This window comes from Propithecus coquereli, unplaced genomic scaffold, assembly GCF_000956105.1.
Source record: "Propithecus coquereli isolate 6110/MARCELLA unplaced genomic scaffold, Pcoq_1.0 Scaffold57, whole genome shotgun sequence".
NCBI classification, from domain to species: domain Eukaryota; kingdom Metazoa; phylum Chordata; class Mammalia; order Primates; family Indriidae; genus Propithecus; species Propithecus coquereli.
The window spans coordinates 8,006,262-8,024,749 of record NW_012151618.1 but is presented as its reverse complement, the minus strand read 5'-3'; the positions used below and the strand labels follow the sequence as shown (position 1 = coordinate 8,024,749).

The window sequence follows — 18,488 nt, the reverse complement described above, 5'->3', positions numbered from 1 at the left end:
ATGAGCAAAAGTAATAATGGCCAAGAGATAAAAGTATATAACCTAGGCCATATCCTAGAAATCAGAAATTTAAAAAATAGTTAAGCATTATCAGTAGAATACTGTCCTAATGTCTGGAAAAATCTGATAATCTTATAGGGTTAAGATCCCAATTAGGCTGGATTTTTGGACTTTCACTATCTTAAGCCAGCAGAAGCTGCAATAACAATTCCTACTGAAGGAAAAATGTTCAATTGTTTAAATCTTTGGTCCCCATCCCCTTGGGCTGGGGACCAGTACCTGTTAGGGACCGGGCCGCAGAGCGCTGCTGCCCCACCCACACCCCCCACCAGTCTGTGGAAAAGTTGTCTTCCATGAAACTTAGGAACGAGGGTGGGGGCAGGAGGTGAGTGGCAGGGCGGGCAAGTGAGCAGAAGCTTCATCTGTATTTACAGCCATTTCCCATCACTCGCATCACCGTCTGAACTCTTCCACCCCAGCCCCCCATGGAAAAATTATCTTCCATGGAACTGGTCCCTGGTGCCAAAAAGGTTGGGGTTAAATGATCGGTTCATTTACCATGTAATATTCCATCTGATTCTCCTTTTCCAGCTCCAAACCGCAGTCACATGCCATAGCTCAGAACAAGAAAGAATCTCTTGTCTAGTGCTCCTGCCAAGGGAGTCCACAAAGTAGCCTCACTCCCCAGAGTATGTCTATAAGTGTTTATGCAAGATTAGTCTCTAGTACAGAGAATTCAACTTGGCAATATCTGTTCACGTATAGTCATCAGAGAAGCAATGTGAAATAAATGAGAGTCAAAATAACAATACTGCTGGAGCCCAGATAAAACGACTTTTTTCCCTTAAGTTGCATGAAACTCTTTTTCCCCCCTGCCCCCTGCCACTGACTGTGCACATATTACTCCAGTTAACAACCTTCTACGTGCCTGGCTCCGGGAATCACATTTTGACCAGTGGGTCTCCTTTTCACACAGACTCAGGGCTAGGAGTCTTTTCTGTGTGGGCTTCTAAGGGAAGGGTTAAGCTGAAAGGGGAGAAGAGTGGTACTTAAAGGAGGATCCCAGCAAGAAGTCTTTGCACTCAAGGTACTTGTCACACTTTCAGTTAACATTGATCAAATGTTTTGGGGGTGCTTCCTATATGCCAGGCACTATGGTAGGTACTAGGAGTACACTGTGATTTTTTTAAAAAAATGGAGTCCCTTCTCTCAGGGAGTTAAAGCTCACTGGATGATAATAGCTAAAGCCTATCGATAGTTGCTGCATGCTTTATATACATTACCTCGCTTAATCAAGGCATTGGGCTATTATCATCCCCATTTTGCAGATGAGGAAGCTGAGGCAGAGAAAGGGCTAAGAGCCAAAGTTTACATGCAAACACTTATGAGAGCTAGGTTTGATCCAAGGCAGCTTGGCCCCCCTTTCCGCTGCTCTCTGATGTGCCCATTCTAGAAGCAAGAGACAGGGCCTGGGCAGCAAGTCCACCAGACACTCCCAGGCAAAGCAGAATTTCCTCTTGAAGACAGAAACGAGAATGAGGTGAGAATATTTTTCAAGAAATCAGGAGGAGATGGTAGGCTTTTGAGATGTTTGGAGTCTTATTCCCTTTGGGTTTGGGGGAAATTATATTGCATAGGCTGATAAGGAGAAAGTGGGAGAGTGGAATTGTTATCTTCATTCCCCCATTTGTCTCTCCAACCTTGAACTTGCATCCTAGCAGTGGGGGTGGGGTGTCAACCAAAGAGGTTCTGTGTCATCAGCACCATTAGACAGAAACCAGATTTTCCAGATAGGCGTGAAGCCAGACTTGCCTTTGACTGGCTGGAAGTTTCTCTTAGAGTGTGATCAGCAAAAGCCAAGAGCTTCCAGGAGGTAAGACTGAGGTTTTTGTTGAGGCTGTTTTTCTGACTATGTGTCAGCTCTTGGGAGTAATTTGCATGAAACTTGTCAGAAGCGTATTTTCAAGGCCAGAAACACTAAATTTGCCAGATTTAAGGTAGGGACTTTGATAAACCTGACGTCTGTCTGCCACGCCTTTGCCATGCACTACCTTCCAAAAACCAATAAGCCAGCTGTGAAGTTAATGTTTTAGGAAGCAGCTGAGTCATCTATAAATGGCTTAAGCAACCTTCAGTAAGAGGAGTGGGGGCGGGATGTCAGGACCCTGCAGGTGGAGACGCGAGATGAAAATCAGTATTGGCTAATAATGGAGTCAGTGGTTTGGAGTCAGCAGAGCAGGGCTGAATAAGTTTCCTCATCTATCAAATACAGTTAATGAGAGTACCGATCAGAAAAGGCAATTGTGAAAATTGAATGAATTAATGCCTGTGGCACGCTCAGCACATTGGCTGACCCATAATGTATTCTCAGCAAACATTAGCTGTCTTTATCATCACCACCGTCATCACTATCTTCATCACCATCATCCTGGCTCTTCCATTTACCAAGTATGTGACCTGGGGCAAGTTATTTAACATTTCTAAGCCTCAGATTCTCATCTTTACATTGAAGAAGAAAAAATGTTTATTGTCAAGACTGTAGTGAGGATGCAATGAGACGATGCATGTAAAGCATCTAACATGACGTTTGGCAAATTGGTAGGTGCTTGTTGAGTCAGTGTTATGACCTATTGGTTTCAATGGCTTTCGTTTTTTGATTGGTAGTCAAACCAGATATTCTGACATAGGCATGTGTGTGACTAGGAAGAAGACACCAAAGTCTGCCCAATAGGAAAAGTCTACTCTATGGAAGAGACTCTCCAGTTTTCCATGGGGGTTTTTCTTTTTGTTTTCTGTATGGTCCCATCTGACATCTCCCTAAGACCTTAGATGTCCTTGAGTTTACACTCTAATCTATTAAGGGAGCTTTTGTTTCTGAAGAAATCAGGGAATATTGAAGATTTGGGGACATGGATGTAGGGTTGCCAGATTTAGCAAATAAAAATACAGGCATCCTATATTTTATCTGGCAATCCTACATGGATGCCAATTTATCTTCTTGTAAAACTCGAGCTAGGGCTTGTGACTTTGGGTAATATTACAGTATTCAAGTTCAAGGTCTTCAGAGAGAGAAAGAGAGAAAGAGAGAGAGAGAGAGAGAGATGCTGCAGAACTTGGGCTAGATTTCTCAGGGTAGGCAAATATCAGGGACGTCTTCCCCCGATAGTCATGTTGGACTTAAGTAGAAGCAAAATGAATCTTGAGGTCAGGTTTGAGTAGAAAGGCCCCGGGTTAACTTCCTTACAGTGCTCCCTCTCTCACTAATGGAAACACTGCAGGCTCTCCACTGCCTAATGGGCAGAGTGAACTATGCTTCCGAAGGATGATATTATGAGAACCCAACACAAACCTGGCCTCCTGGGCTCTATTCTGTTCAACCCATAATATTCAGAAGTTATATCATTTCTCTTTCCAAATTCCAGTGCCCTTTCCCTATGGCTTTACTTTTGAAATGACAATGCAGGTTGCAGAGCAAATATCAAGTTGATGACCTTTAGTTCAAAACCAGATAATGTACTTACTTCTAACTATGTTTTTCGGTGAGGTCGAGAGGAACAGGCTTCAGAGAAAGGTCAGGTGGATTCTTGGTGACATCTTGCCAACTGCCCTACCCTAAAACATTTTCTTCTGTAGAGTAGGCCTTGAGGTAAGGCTGCCGTGTGTGTTCACTCCTTATGCCACTACTGGCTGAGACCACATAGAGCTAGCCTTCCTGGCAGAGTTTCAGAGCCTGGTGGCTAAGACGGGGAGGAGAGAAGACTTGATACCATCCCTGGCTTCAGAGTGTACCTGTCTCCCTCCCAGCCTGAGTCGGGGGAGCAGCACAGTCTTTAGCAATGTCTAGCCCCGGGACATCTGCTCAGCTCCTTAGCCCCTCCTACACCCCCTCCCACCCTGAACTCCTGGTTGGAACCACACCACGTGAGAGAGGTCAGAGGACTTTGGGGTGACACAGTTTGTCTTCTTGCCTCCCAACATGACTGACGGCACCTGACCCTCAGGAGCAAAGATAGAATGAAGGGTGGCTTTTCTCCAAGCCCTTAGTCCTCCTTTCACTACACCCCTCATGCTCCTCCTCTGCCTTCCATCCTGGGTATCAGGAAAGGTTATTTTTGACTTCATCAGGGACCCTAAAATTCCTGCTGATGTGCTCTGCCTTTAAAGATCCTCCCCCGTGGTCCCCATCCCTAACAGTGCAGAACACTTCGAGGAATAGGCCTTTGCTTCACATCGGAAGCTGGCCAGAGGGCACTACCTTGGTTACTGGTCTGCTCCTAAAGACCCCATTCAGCAGAGGATGAGGTGGGACAAATAACCTTTAGAGTTATGAAATCCCCCCATCCTTACTAGTACTGGCAAATAAACAGTGACCTGAGCCTTGTATTTCCTTGATTCATCTTGGAGAGGGCCTTCCAAGATTGCAAATTAGGAATGGACTGATTGGCATCCTCCCCACTTTTTTGGATAATGCACCAGACCCCAGAATTCTCTGCCCAGATATCCCCAAGGTCACTTCTAGGCCCAGAGCAGGCCTGTTCCAGATCAGTCCTTCCAAGGGTGACCCTGATGCTGGTATGTGTACCCCAACCTTAAGAGAGCCACAAGCATGAGTGTTAGGAGGGGGAAGGAACTTGGATATATGGAATGCAAGAAGGGCCAAAATCATGAGTGGGAAGAGAAAGGACGCAGGACGAGGGTCAAAGCTGGAGGCTGGCTCTTCCCATGCCGCCGCGGTCTGGCAAGGAGCTCTAAGGGGTCCAAGAATTCTAAATCCCAGCCTGGATTTCCAGGTTGTTCTGAAGGTATTTTTGTCAAGGTAGGAGGACAGAACATATTTTATTTAATGATTTGCTAGCTTGATTTATATCTTCAAAATATGTAGACATAAGGTTTGTAGGCCTCCATTTGCGTTCCTGACTTGGGGCCTGCAATACTGATGCCCCACCCTGCTACCTCCTGAGAGAGAAGCGTTTACAGCCCACATGGCTCGGAGAGTGGTCCAGCTGGAACCTGATGGTACACAGTCCCACATCTGTCCCATTGTTCCCTATTTTGGCTCCTAAGAGTGGCGAGATCTCACAGGGCACTGAGTTAAGGACTCACCCTTATGACCATGTGTTTTCTACAAACCCTATACTAGTTTTCAGGTCTGTACTGAGGGCATTACCTTGAACACAAGGTGTTCACCCAGCTTTCAGGGACCATTCAATTTAATTCAATTGAACTATGGGCCTTGGAGACTTGCCTGAAAGAGATGAGGCGGTTGAATTTGGCTGACAACCCAATTTTCTTTTTGCTGAGTGGCGTGTGCCCGCAAGGGAAGACGGGAACAATGTCAGGCTCAGGGGCTGCAGGAGGCAATTTAAGGAGAGACGGGGAAGGCCATGGAGCAGCAGCTGGGATGGGGATTTTGAGGAAAGAGCAGAGTATACACAGGTATCCTTAGGGGAATTTATTACATGTTATGAGGAACTTGCCCACCTTTCCCAAAGAAAAGTCAGTAAACTGGACCTTACTTGAGACTGCTCGTGGAGTTGCGTTTGTTTGTTTGTTTTGGAGGAGGGTGACCAAGGGATGGGACAAAGTGCTGAGTCTGGCCTGAAGGTGATCTTGAGTGACAGCAGGAACTGCAAAAGGGCTCAGATGCATTTGGGTTGACCAACTAAGCGGAGTATCAGGCATCCATTTCTCTTGCCCTGGAGCTGACTAGGTGCCGGCTTCTGAGGAGATGCCTTCTGAAAACTAGACACAGAGGCAGCTGCACAGGCTCGCGCGGGGCCTCCTGGGAGATGTGCTAAGAGAAAGATGAGCTGCATGCTTGGCCTTGCTCCACCAATCGCTGTTTTTAGATACGTGTTTTGGTTGGTTTTGTTCTCTGTGTTTATGACAAAAGTAGTTTGTGTTTATGAAATAACATTTCAGAAATACAGAAAAAGTTAAAAGAAGAAAAGAAAAATCATCCATGAGCTTACCATCCAAACCCCATCAATGTAAAACATTTGCCGTGATTCCTTCAAGGCTTCTCTTGCTCTTTACCTAGGGCGTGTGTGTGTGTGTGTGTGTGTGTGTGTGTGTGTGTTTGACAGAGAGGGTGAAAGAAAGAGAGATTTTTTTAACATAATTGGATCCACTTCCCTAAAGCACTGTTTTCAAGGCAGCAGAGTTAATGTGATTTTAAAGTACTAAGATGAGTCATCTTAGAATTATTGAGCAACTTCATGAGGTTTGGTAAAAACAAAGTTGACTTTCCTTTATCCTGTCACCAGGAATTACCTCCTCTGATATTCAGCTGTTTTTCCCTTGGCCCATGTTCAGTGAGAAGGAAAACAAGATACATATCAAGAGACGTAAAAGTAAGAACTAGAACCAAGGCACATGCTATTATGACTTCAATACTTAAACAAATGGTTAGACCTGCGTCTCCTACTCACAATAGACCTACTTCTGACCATGGTTAAAGAGACCAAAACTCAAGTTGAATTATTTGAATTTTCTGATAAATCCTGTTCTAAAATGAATTGGGATTTGACTTTTGTGGCATAAGCAACTTCACATTTACTTGATGACTTTTCTCAAAGACGAGCAAGGGATAAGAGTTGACATAGCTGAGGATGGGATATCAACAGTATATAAGGAGCAACAGAAACTACGTTTTACAATTGAGCAAAGACCCGGAACCAGCTTCATTTTGACACAGTCCCAAAGAGACAAAAGTGGGCTCTTGGCTCATTATTTTCTTAGTGAGTTTGAGAAATTGTCCTGGAAGGAACATTTCAGTCAATTCAATGAGCTTCCATAGCCCTGGGCTTTTGCTTATGCAGATCCTAAAACCTAGAAGGTCCCATTCTAATTCTCTGCCTTTTTGAATTGATGTTTGTAGCCAGCCAGATCCTATGCTACCACTCCAAGGAGCCCTCCTTACACTTTCAGAATCCTTGCCAGCATGACCCCTGTTTAGCATTTGTATTATTCTGCTAGGTGAAGCAATGCATTCTGCTTCATAACAACATTTTTGAATGCTTATAAGCAATATATTTACAATGGTTCAAAAATCAAGCACTATAAAAGGCATATTCAGTGTATTGTCTTGTTCCTGCCCCTCCCTCCACAGCCCACAAACACTTCTATGAGTTTCTTATGTCTCTTCCAAAGTTTCTTCATGCAAGCATAAGTACAAATCTATTATTTCACTATCCCTATTTTAGTATACAAAAGGTACCTTGATATACATATTATTCTGTACCTCACTCTTTTTGTTTCAATTTACCAATACATCTTGGGGATCTTTCTAGATAGGTTCAGAAAGAAATTCCTCATTCTGTTTTTAAAGTTTTTTAAAATTTAAAGAATCCTACTATATATGGTCTCCTAATGTATTTAACCAGTTCTGCTATAATGATGGACATTTGCAATCTTTTGCTGCGTCAATGATGCTTTGTAGAAATAAGTCAATTTGCATTGTGCATATATATCTTTGGATAAATTCCCAAAAGCAGGAGGGCTGGGTCAGATTGTATAATTCTGTAATGTTGACGGAGAGTGCCAAATTGCTTTCCACAGGGATTCTAGCTATTTATACCTCCACCAAAAATAAAGAAGAAACCTGTTTTTTCACAGCCTTGCCAACAGAGAGGTGAAAAGGGAGAGAAGTTTCAGAAAGGAGTGTTAGCTTGGCACCAAAAAGCAAAAAGAAGACAATAAATGAAGCCTGGAAAGAGCACACACAATGTTAGAGCTGACACCTTCCCTGGATCCAGCCAGCCTCTTCCAGAGATGCCTGAACCTCTGTTAGAACCAGCTGAACACACCTAACACGAAACTGGCTGAAACCAGAGCTTCCTCTTGGTTTCTCATTTTCTACCAATGAAACCACCATTTTTTCACATTTAAAACCTTGTAGGACAGGGTGGAGGCAGGTAAACTTTCACTTTTTACTTTACAAACTCTAAATTTGTATGTTTTATTTTATTACAAGGAGCATGTATTTCTTTTGTAACTTAAAACCAATGAGAATATACTGCTTAAAAAATGGAAACCTAGTCATTTTTCTTTTAGTTTTTATTTATCCATTTGAACATTTTTTTGTGTGTCAGTTGTTTGTTTTTGTTTTATTTTGTTTTTGACAGGTGCCTAGGAAAATGTGTTTTTTAAATTTAATTTTTTGTTTTTTAGAGACAGTGTCTCATTCTGTCGTCCAGACTGGAGTGCAGTGTCCTGATCATAGCTTGCTGTAACCTTGAATTCCTGGGCTCAAGCAATCTTCCTGTCTCGGTCTCCAGAAATGCTAGGATTACAGGTGTGAGCCACGGTGCCAGCCTGAGAATGGTTTTTATATAACTTAGCTCTAGAGGGAAATTATAAAGAAAAAAGCATTAATTCCACTTCTTTATAAATTATTCCCAAGCATCACCCCCTGCCACCACTCTCACACCCACTCACAGTTTTTAAACTGAAAAGAATTAAGAAAAAATTGTTAACGAAATGTTTACATAACAGTTATTGGAGCTGGGACACTATTTTAGGGCAAATTTATATAGTTAGGATTTGTGATAGTTGTGTGATACTTTTATGTGCTATAATTCACTTTTCAATCCATTGACATTCTTATCATAATAAAAGTGTATATTTATTTTTATTTTATACAATTTAGAGCAAAATTGTACTACTTTAAATAATGGAAGCCTACAATTGTCATAGCTGTTTTTAGAATCACATTCTTGGTCAAATATGTAATCGGCTTGTTACCAAGTAGATTATTGAAGCATTTCTCCTATGGGAAACTATTAATATCATCAACTTTGTCAGTTTTGGGATTTCTAGGAATTTAATATGGTAAAAGAGAGAGGCCATCTCCTGGTGCCCTTAACTTTTGTAGATTCACTTTTTTTTTATTTTCAAGAAACAGAGTCTCACTCTGTCGCCTTGCCTAGAGTGCAGTGGTGTGATTATAGCTCACTGCAGCCTTGTACTCCTGGGCTCAAGCAATCCTCCTGTCTCAGCCTCCCAAAATGTTTAGATTACAGGCATGAGCCACCACACCCAGCCACTGTACATTTATTTTTATACAAAAAAGGACATTAAATAGAAATACAATTAATATCCAAATAAAGTCAATTAAAAAAAATAAGAAAGAAATGTACCTGAGCCATCTTTCCTAGATGGCATCAGGACAATAAGCCAGGTAACAAAGGAACGCTTTGAGCTATCTCCTGGCGGCGCTGCCTGCCAGCTCTCAGTTCAGTTCCAGCTGCACCACCATCTTTGTCAGCCTACAGCATTCACTCAATTATGTTCATACTGGGTTCCATTTAGCCTTGTTGCTTCATCAGAATTAGTGAAATATGGGAAAAATGTAAGTGCAAACACCAGTAAAAGGCAAGTGTAGCTCTCATAAATGTAAAACCATTGAGACAAAGAAGGAAAACACTGTGAGTGTGCAAAAGGTGGGTGAATCCGCAGCCTTAACCACGACAACTCATACTGAGAAGTTGTTATACATCAGTCATTATTGTCACCATTTTATATGATTTAATTCACATTCTCGCAATTACAGTATGTGAGAAATAAATGATGACGGTACTATTATTATCTCTGTTTTTACAGATAAAGACAACAATTCATAGAAAGGTAAATCCCAAATCTTAAAGCTGCCTATTAGATTTTAGGTGGTCAACTCTGTTCAGCTGGGATGGAGAAGCCCAAATTTTAAAAAAACACCTATTAAATGCTGGAATTAGGCCAGGCGCGGTGGCTCACACCTGTAATCCTAGCACTCTGGGAGGCCAAGGTGGAAGGATCGCTTGAAGTCAGGAGGAGTTCAAGACCAGCCTGAGGAAGACTGAGACCCTGTCTCTACAAAAAACAGAAAAGTTAGCCGGGCATGGAGTATGCACCTATAGTCCCAGCTACTCAGGAGGCTGAGGCAGGAGGATTGCTTAAGCCCAGAAGTTTGAGGTTGCTGTGAGCTATGATGACGCCACTGCACTCTAGTCTGGGTGACAGAGCGAGACCCTATACCCGCCCCCCAAAAAAGCTGGAATTATAGCTTGAGATTATATCTAGGAGACAAGGCACAATTAGGAATTTTATACTCTATTTTAGATCTCTGAAAATAGAAACTTTTCCTTAAAACACACAGATCTGTTTTTGAATTTTATGTATCTTACATGGGTGTGTGTTTTCAGGAACACGTTACATATGAAAGCAGGAATCTTATATTGTTGTATGTGTCTTTAACGTACATATAAAGATGTGAATTCTATGAGAACAAGGAACTTGTCTTACCCTTCTCAGCGCCTACGACAGTGCTCAGCAAATGTCTGTTGTGGTGGTTAGTGACAACAGCATGGGTTTGAAAACCAAGTTGTCATCATGCTGAGCACCGTGGGGATCCTGTGGCTTCAAGGCCACATGTGGCCCTCCGGATTCCCAAGTGCTGCCCCTCTACCAAATCCAAACTTCACGGAACAAATCCCTTTATTATAGGATTTGTTCTGTAAAATTTGGATTCAGTCAAAAGTCCACACTCAAGGATCCAGAAGGCCATGGGTAGCCCCGAGGCTGCAGATTCCCCACCCCAGCAAAGTGTCTGTAACAGTATCTTGAAAAACGTGTCATCTTAAATGCACACACACATATACACACACGCATCTATGTGAATATACAAATATTTATAGGCATATATTTAAAAATACATTTATAAGTACATGACAATAAAGGCAAAATGATATCACATCTTAAACGTATAAACACATTTATAGGTGTATGACAATAAAGGTGACATGATGATGCAATGATCATTGAAAACCCCATGCATTTTTTTTCCACTGAAGAGGTGAATGGAACGACTCTTGTGGCCTCACCAAGACAATCATGTAACATTCAGGCAGCAGACAGATGCAGTTGGCAAACTGCTGCATGCCCTACATTTGGAGTGCCTATGCTGTCTCCTCCCTGGAGACTCTGTCCCCTCCCCAGAGACTCTGTCCCCATTCGCCATCTCTTCATAATACAGCAGGAGGCTTTAGGGCACCATTTGCTGGAGATGAGACTGGACAGACACCTGGTGCGAGCAGAGCCTTCCTGGGTGGCATGGTTTGAAAAGTTGAGCTAGATTCTCTTTCGGTTTTTCTCTCCCTTCCCTTCTCTCTCTGAAACTTGAATCAAGAGGCCAAGAAGGAAGCTTCCCATGAGCTGTGAGCAACCTTGCCAAAAGGTTGTTCCGGGGCCTGAGTCAGCACCCTGACAGGCTAAAGACACTTTGCAAGCTGAAATTAGGGGAGGAGCGACTGTGAGTTAAGTGGGAAAGCTTGAGGAGACAGAAAAAAAAGAACATCCATCCATACAGAGAAGCCATGAAGGCAGAAAAGACAGAAAGTGTTCACAGCCCTACCTTCCTTTGTGTTCTGTTTTTCCTGGGCTCCTGGGCACATGTATCTTTTAAAAAAATTTTTTCCCATGAAACAATCCATGTGCTTTTCTGCTCCTTGTTACTAAAAGAGACTAAATTGGAATAACAACCAGCAGGAGAAAAAGTCTCTGACAATGGAAGAGATAAGCTAATTAAAAAAAAAAAAAAAAAGACCGTACAAGTACAGCAGTCCAGGCCCATGAAGACTAGTGGCAAACAGTCATTTCATTCAATAATCCCGAAGGACCTCAGTTTTGTGCAACCCTGTGCGATAATCGATATTGATAGTGACGACCTTGAGTCTTAGAGCAAAGGCTGCTGGATGTTCAACATATTTTCAGAAGGCCACGAAATGTTTTAATTCAGGAAAACTTTCCTTCAAGTTAAAAAAAAAGTTTGGGTGTTTAAAAAAGGCAAGTTTCATCCAGTGATTTGTTATTTTTTAGTTTTTAAAATGCCTGTATTTATTGATGTATGCCTTGCCTTGTTTTAGCACAGTTAAGATGACTTACAAGAACACACAAAATACAACAAAAAAGCAAAAACTGACAGTGAAGGGGAAGAAAGAACACCACGGTGTGCAGATACGGAGTTGATCAGGAGACTCAGTTATCTGCAAATCTCACCTCTGTGGACTACCTCATGCCTTGAGAGATCATGGAACACCAGAACTAGTATTACTCGTTATCTCATCATTTTAAAATCTGGAGCAAGGTCAGGGCTTATCTTCTGGACATAAAAATCAAATTGAAACTGGAAGAAAAAAAAGAAAATACTGGTTTAAATCAGAGAAAATATAATAATATTAATACATCCATATAAACATGCTTTTAATAAGCTGCTAATTTAAACATGTTTAAATAATTTCTATATCTTTATTTCAGTAAGATAATTGTTACAGCAAAAAAAATGTACTACTAATCAGAAGTAGCATCACATTACATTATACAACTGGTAAAATTCTCTTTAATATCCTTTTTACAAACCGTATCAACCTATTAGGAAAAAAAACAAAGAATGTTGAGTTAAACCCTCTATGCAAATGTAATTTTTATGCCTCATAAAAAAGCAATAATTTTTCCGGCAGCCCTGATTTGGAAAGGCCGACAGTGTTTTAGTAAGTGTGTTCCTATTCATTTTGGGCCTACGCTAGGGAAAATTTCTTCTAATGGATGTTTCTACTTACGGAATCACTGCTTAAAGTGATTTTATCCATAAAATATATGGATTTGATGAAGGATTGTTCAGTAATAGCTTGGGCAAGTTTCTTTAAGCTTTCTCAACTCGGTTTCTTAACTGCAAATGGAGTTATCAGGGTTGTATGGAAGATTAAATAACATATTACACATTAAGCCCTTAGCTCAGTAGCTGATATCTAGTGAACCTAATAAACGATACCTATTATGGTAGAAACAGTGATTATATGGGACATTTCACATTGATGTCACATAAATTTCTCTTTCATTAGTGTCTTGTTAAAAGGTTTCTGGCCTAATTTTCCCATTAACAAATTTTCTTGGCTGGGCAGGGTGGCTCAGGCTTGTAATCCTAGCACTCTGGGAGGCTGAGCAGGAGGATCGCTTGAGGTCAGGAGTTCAAGACCAGCCTGAGCAAGAGCAAGACCAGTCTCTACTAAAAATAGAAAAAATCAGCCAGGCATGGTGGCATGTGCCTGTAGTCCCAGCTACTCAGGAAGCTGACACAGGAGGATCTCTTGAGCCTAGGAGTTTGAAGTTGCAGTAAGCTATGATGATGCCACTGTATTCTAGCCAGCGTGACAGAGTGAGCCCCATCGCAAAAAAAAAACAAAAACAAAAACAAAAACAAAACCCAAATTTTCTTTAACTTTGTTGTTGTGAATGCATTCTGAATTTTTTTATGGTATTGACATATAAACTAGTTTTATTTCTTTCTTTTTTTTTTTTTTTTTAGTATGAAACAAAGTTTATTGAGGAAGGGCAAGATAGGCTTATAGAGCAAGAGCAAGATACATTCACCATAGATGACAAACGGGCCCTCTGTCATAACAAGAGGCCTAGTTTTATTTCTTGGTATTATTTTCTTATTGATTGTTTTTCAAATGTATTAATATAAGTGGTGTGTTTTTTTTTCACTGATAGATTTATAAGGGAAATCGTACTTTGTGCTTTATATCTATCTTGATTTATCCCTCTGTTCCTCTTCATTCGGCTCTAGATAAAATGCAGTTAACCACGCCTGCCAAGATACGTACAAAGTCTCATCTGACTAGCTCCATCATGTGTCTAGAATGAGTTTTACAGTTTTAAAAGTTGCTTCCACTTCATTTCTACCATGGCCTTGAATAAGAATAAATATTTGGTAATATATTACTGAGTCCTCTGAAAAACAGATGCAAATCAGAAAAATCAGAAAAACATTCATTTTATAAGGTGAGGATTTTTGAAAATGACATTTGGCCAAAAATCTAGGGTAACCATATAATTTATCATTCAAACTAGGCCTTTTTGAAAATCAAAGAGGGGTATAATTAATAAGTTCAATGGGATAAAGGTGTAAACCAGGACTCTCCCAGGTATACCAGGATGTAAGGACATAAGGTCACCTTAGTCAAAACCGACAAGGTAGCTCCCTAAGGTGGGGATGGAGAGTGGGAGGGCTCGAAGGCATTCTTCATGAAATTATAGGCTGTATCACATGATCACACATTACATTCTATACTCAAAATGTGAATTAGTGGGTTCTGTTTTGAGAATCCAAGCTGAGCCTCTGCCCTTAAAGCATCAGGCTCAGTTCTAACCTACATGCCTCAAGAAAAACACAACGGAGACAAAGACCCAGGGAGGCATAACCAACATGATCAAGAGCTGTGGCTCCTAACATATTGGTCATTATGGTATCCTTGGAAATTCGATAAAAACTCTTAACTCTCACTGAAGAAAAGGGCATACATAAACAGTCCCCATACTTGGCATGCAATTCGGGGGCCACCGCCCATCTGATCTCAGCCAGGGCCCCAGGTCTGAGTCCCTGACCTAGAACACAAGGGATGGGTGAAGGGAAAAAGGAATCCACATTTGTTGAACATCTTTACATATATTTCATTTTATACTCACCTCGATCTGTTTTATAGATAAGGGAACTAAAGCACAGAGAAATTAAGATCTCACAGCTAGTTAAGTGGAAAAGGCACACTTCAAATTCAAGTTTATGTACCACTAGATCTCATGATCTAAGCACTGCTTAGACATAAAAATTTAAATAAATATCATGTATTTCATTCTGGAAAAAATTATATTATAAAGTCATGAACACAAGCATACATGTTCATCAATGTCCCACCTACTAGAGTTGGGAATATCTCTTGAAACCGGAAAGAGATTATTAGGGCAAATAAAAATAAACATTTTTTAAAATGATTTTTTAAAAAATCTAAAATGATGATACAACGGACAAATAGTCTCAAGGTCATTATTGAAAAATCAAAGGCCAATAGATTGTCAATGGATTATTAAGAGATTTTCAGTGTTTCATTGCATCCCTGGGTTAAATTTGGGAAAACAACTATGTCTTTGCCTGTATATCTTGAAGCCCATGTCAATCTGACTACTAATCAGGATGGGCCATGGATGGGATGGTGGCTTAGGTGTCATTTCCAACTTAAGTGTTCTTGTGTTGCTAATAAACCCAAGTTTCCCTTTTGGCAACCTCTGTTTATTAGTCCTAAAATAACTAATAGTATTTTGAAGCTGATATGCTCCTATGAAATATGGAGTCAGACTTACCCGAGAATTTAATGTGTCACATCTGTATATACCTAGGCAATGCCTAGTGCAGATGCCATACTGTTTACTTTCCAGTTCAAACTACACACTGCTGCCTGATGAATTTCCTAACCTGAACTATAGGTCCGAATATGGCAGTACCTTGCAAAAAACTACTGTCGCTTCTCATTATATTCGTTTCTTTCCTGTAAGTATTTATTGTTTTTAAATTTATCATCTGTATCTTCCCTTCTAAAATTGTAAGACCAGCAGGGGTGAGGACCGGTTGCATCTCGAGTGTCAAGCCGTGTCTACCTTACGGTAGGCGTTTAGTTATACTGTCGTCCAACTACGTGAATGATTATTACAAGAATCTGGACAATGTGATTTTCTTCCATGATTTTAAGTGTGATATAATTCACGTACTATAAGATTCACCCTTTTAAAATATGCAATCCAGTGGTTTTTGGTATATTCACAAAGTTTACAATCATCACCACTATCTAAATTCCAGAAAATTTTCATTACATCAATAAGAAAACATATACCTATTAGCAATTACTTCCATTTACCCATCCTCCCAATTCCCTGGCAAACCACTAATCTATAGACTTTCTGTCTCTATAGATTTCTGTATCCTCAACTTTTATATAAATAGAATTATATAATACGTGGTCATTTGGGCCTGGCTTGTTGCACTTAACATGTTTTCAAGGTTCATCCGTGTTGCAGCATGGTACAGCAGTCCTTTTTATGGCTGAGTGGTATTCCGTCGTATGGATATACCACATTTCGCTACTACTTTTTTTGGACAAGATGATTTTTAACGCCCGTCTCAACTCTATGATCCTATATTCAAGTGAAGAGCTACAACCGAATTTCATAAGTAAATCATAGTATCATTATGCTTCATAGCTTTTCTATGTCTGGAAGTTTTCAAATTTTATCTTCTACAGATCCCAGGGGGGAGGCCTGTTGTGAACCACCGGGGTACTTCTGCAGCCCCCTAAAATAAAATCAGACTCGCTACCTTTATTTCAGGATTCTGCTTTTCCTTCACCCCAATCTTCTGCTCATTGCGCACCTGACTTCCCGAAACTCCATACTCCAGAATAATGCATTTTTACAGTTCTGATCGTACTTCTGATTGTTTTCAACAGGTACGTGTTGACCGAGGTGGGGCGGTGTTTCCACCTTCTCTCCCCTTCCCTCTGCTCACTGCACTTGCAACTTTCCTGCCATCGAAATCTCCAAAAAAGAAAAGAAAAAGAAGCCAGAAGCCTTCCTTTGTTTTCCAAGGAAATGCAGGTAGAAGGAGGGGTGAGGGAAATGGTATTTTTGACTTTCCTCACAATCCAGACATAGGAATGACAAAGGATTTCCTTTGGGCTGTTGCCACGACTCTGATCTTTTATGCTGATAAAATATTTCCTTCTTCAAAAAAAAAATGTTCTGGGAAAATCATGCCACTTCGGCTTGGAGGCGAAATCTACTCTAACTTTGTCTTAAACAAAAATAAAAAAAAAAAAGGTGAGAGGTTTACTTCTGTTTCACGCAGGGTTTTCTTCCTAACAGTTCAGGTCTTGCCACCAGGCGCGAGCTGGGTCCGCAGCATTCCGTGGAGGCTGGCGGGGAGCAGGACTACAGGATCCAGAGGTCTTTGGAAACTCCAGCAGCTCCAAGCTTGTTGGCTACTACGGTTTCCCTGAGGAGTGACGCTGCGAAAACAAACCCTGATTGGTCAGGCCTGAGCTGAATTCTCCATTTATGGACAGATTGCCCGGTCCGAGCCGAGGCTCAGCCAGAGGAGTACGGATTAAGTGGCCGAAGAAAGAGCAGCGAGGCAGGGGAACTGGGCAGCAGCGCCGAGCGCATCGGACGCACCTAGGCAGCGGCGATCGCCGGGTCCGAGTGGACTCCTGCCCTCCGCAGCATGCACCCTGCCTGCTGAGTCTCCCCCGTCTCGTCCTCACCTAGCGCCGCGGATCCCGCCTGGATGGAGTCCCCCCTGGGTTCCCATTGGCTCCTGTGAGTGCTTGGGTGTCGGGAGCCTGTTTTTGGCGAGAGGAACCAACTTTTGAAGTTCGCCCAGGAGACTACGTTCCAGCCCCAGCTCCCCGGCAGCCGGACCGGGCGGAGGCGCGACCGCGGCGCGAGTCACCATGGTGAGTTGGCCGCACCGCGTCCCAGGACGCCTGACCCAGGGATGGGGCAGGAAGCCCCGGCGCGGGGCACCCACCTTGGGCGCGCTGCCCAGGCCAGGGGTGGAGAAGGTGGACGCGGGAGTAGGCACGTCGCGAGCTCTTATTTCCTCCTGCCTTGCGTGAACCGGGCTGGGGGAGAGGGACGAGGGGCCAAGGAAAACTTTCTTTAAACTCAGTTTCTGCGTCTCGAAACTTTTTGTGGCCGGGTTGCTATGGCTGCCAGCTGTCGGAAGCCAGGGTGTGGGCACATCTGTTGTCGGGGGCGCGGCGTCGGAGGGGATCCCTTTCTTCCAGCTGCGGCGCTGGGGCAGCCGCCCGTGCCCCTCGGGTCCTAGCCGGCCCGGACGTTCGCGCCGCAGCCGGCTCGCTGCGCCCCTCCCCGCCCGCGGGCACCCTCGCGGGCTGACTCCCTCCCCAGCGCGGCTCCGCCGCCCGCCAGCGCCCGCAGCTGTCCCGCCTGGCATCGGCCTGCCCTGGCGAGGGGCGGCGCGGGCCGCACAAAGGCAGGCGGGGGCGCCAGGTAGGGCGAGCACCTGGCGGGGGGCAGGCTGCTGAGAGCGAAAGTGAGCCGGGCGCAGCCGGGAGCCCCGCTGGCCTGGACCCGCCAGGGGCGCTGGCCCGCAGGGTCTCCGCGCTGGAGAGGCCGAGTAAACACCTCCCGGGGAGGGCCCCGCCGCTGCCCAGGCGCGAGGTGACAGGGACTCCTCGCGTGTACAGTGAACAGTTCGCAGGGCAAGAAGTCCTCACGAGTTTCAGGTTGTTTCCATTTGGCACTTTGGAAATATATGGAAGTGGCTGCCTCTTTCTCTGACTTTTTTGTGACTTTTCTGCAACCCCAACTCGCCAGCCCAGCTCCGCTCCTCCCCCCTGCCTATAACCTTAGCCACATCCCTTGGGCTTTGGTGTGGTGTACTTTTCTTTCCGAGGCACAAAAGCAAGGACTCTATTTTGAAAAGATTGGCAGTCTATCAGAAAAAAAAAAAAAAGTTGTACTACGAGTCTTCATAGTTTCCACACTTGCTTCTTTTCAAATAATCCTGCTTAGGTGGATGAAGTAGTCCTCTTCTGGTTTGTTGTTTTTTTAATGAATGTTAAAGTGAAGCTATGTCAAAATGATAACCAGCACAGCGT

The 18,488-nt window shown here is 42.9% G+C and overlaps 1 protein-coding gene across 1 annotated transcript in view; it reads left to right on the top strand.

Moving 5' to 3' along the window:
* Positions 1-16,876: 16,876 nt before the first annotated feature.
* Positions 16,877-18,488, top strand: part of MYO1E (myosin IE) — a 200,360-nt gene continuing 198,748 nt past the window's right edge. Inside the window, exon 1 of the mRNA XM_012658061.1 lies at positions 16,877-17,318. Within this exon, the coding sequence (XP_012513515.1) occupies positions 17,316-17,318 (3 nt within the window). The 5' untranslated portion in view covers positions 16,877-17,315. The remainder of the gene's footprint in view (positions 17,319-18,488) is intronic.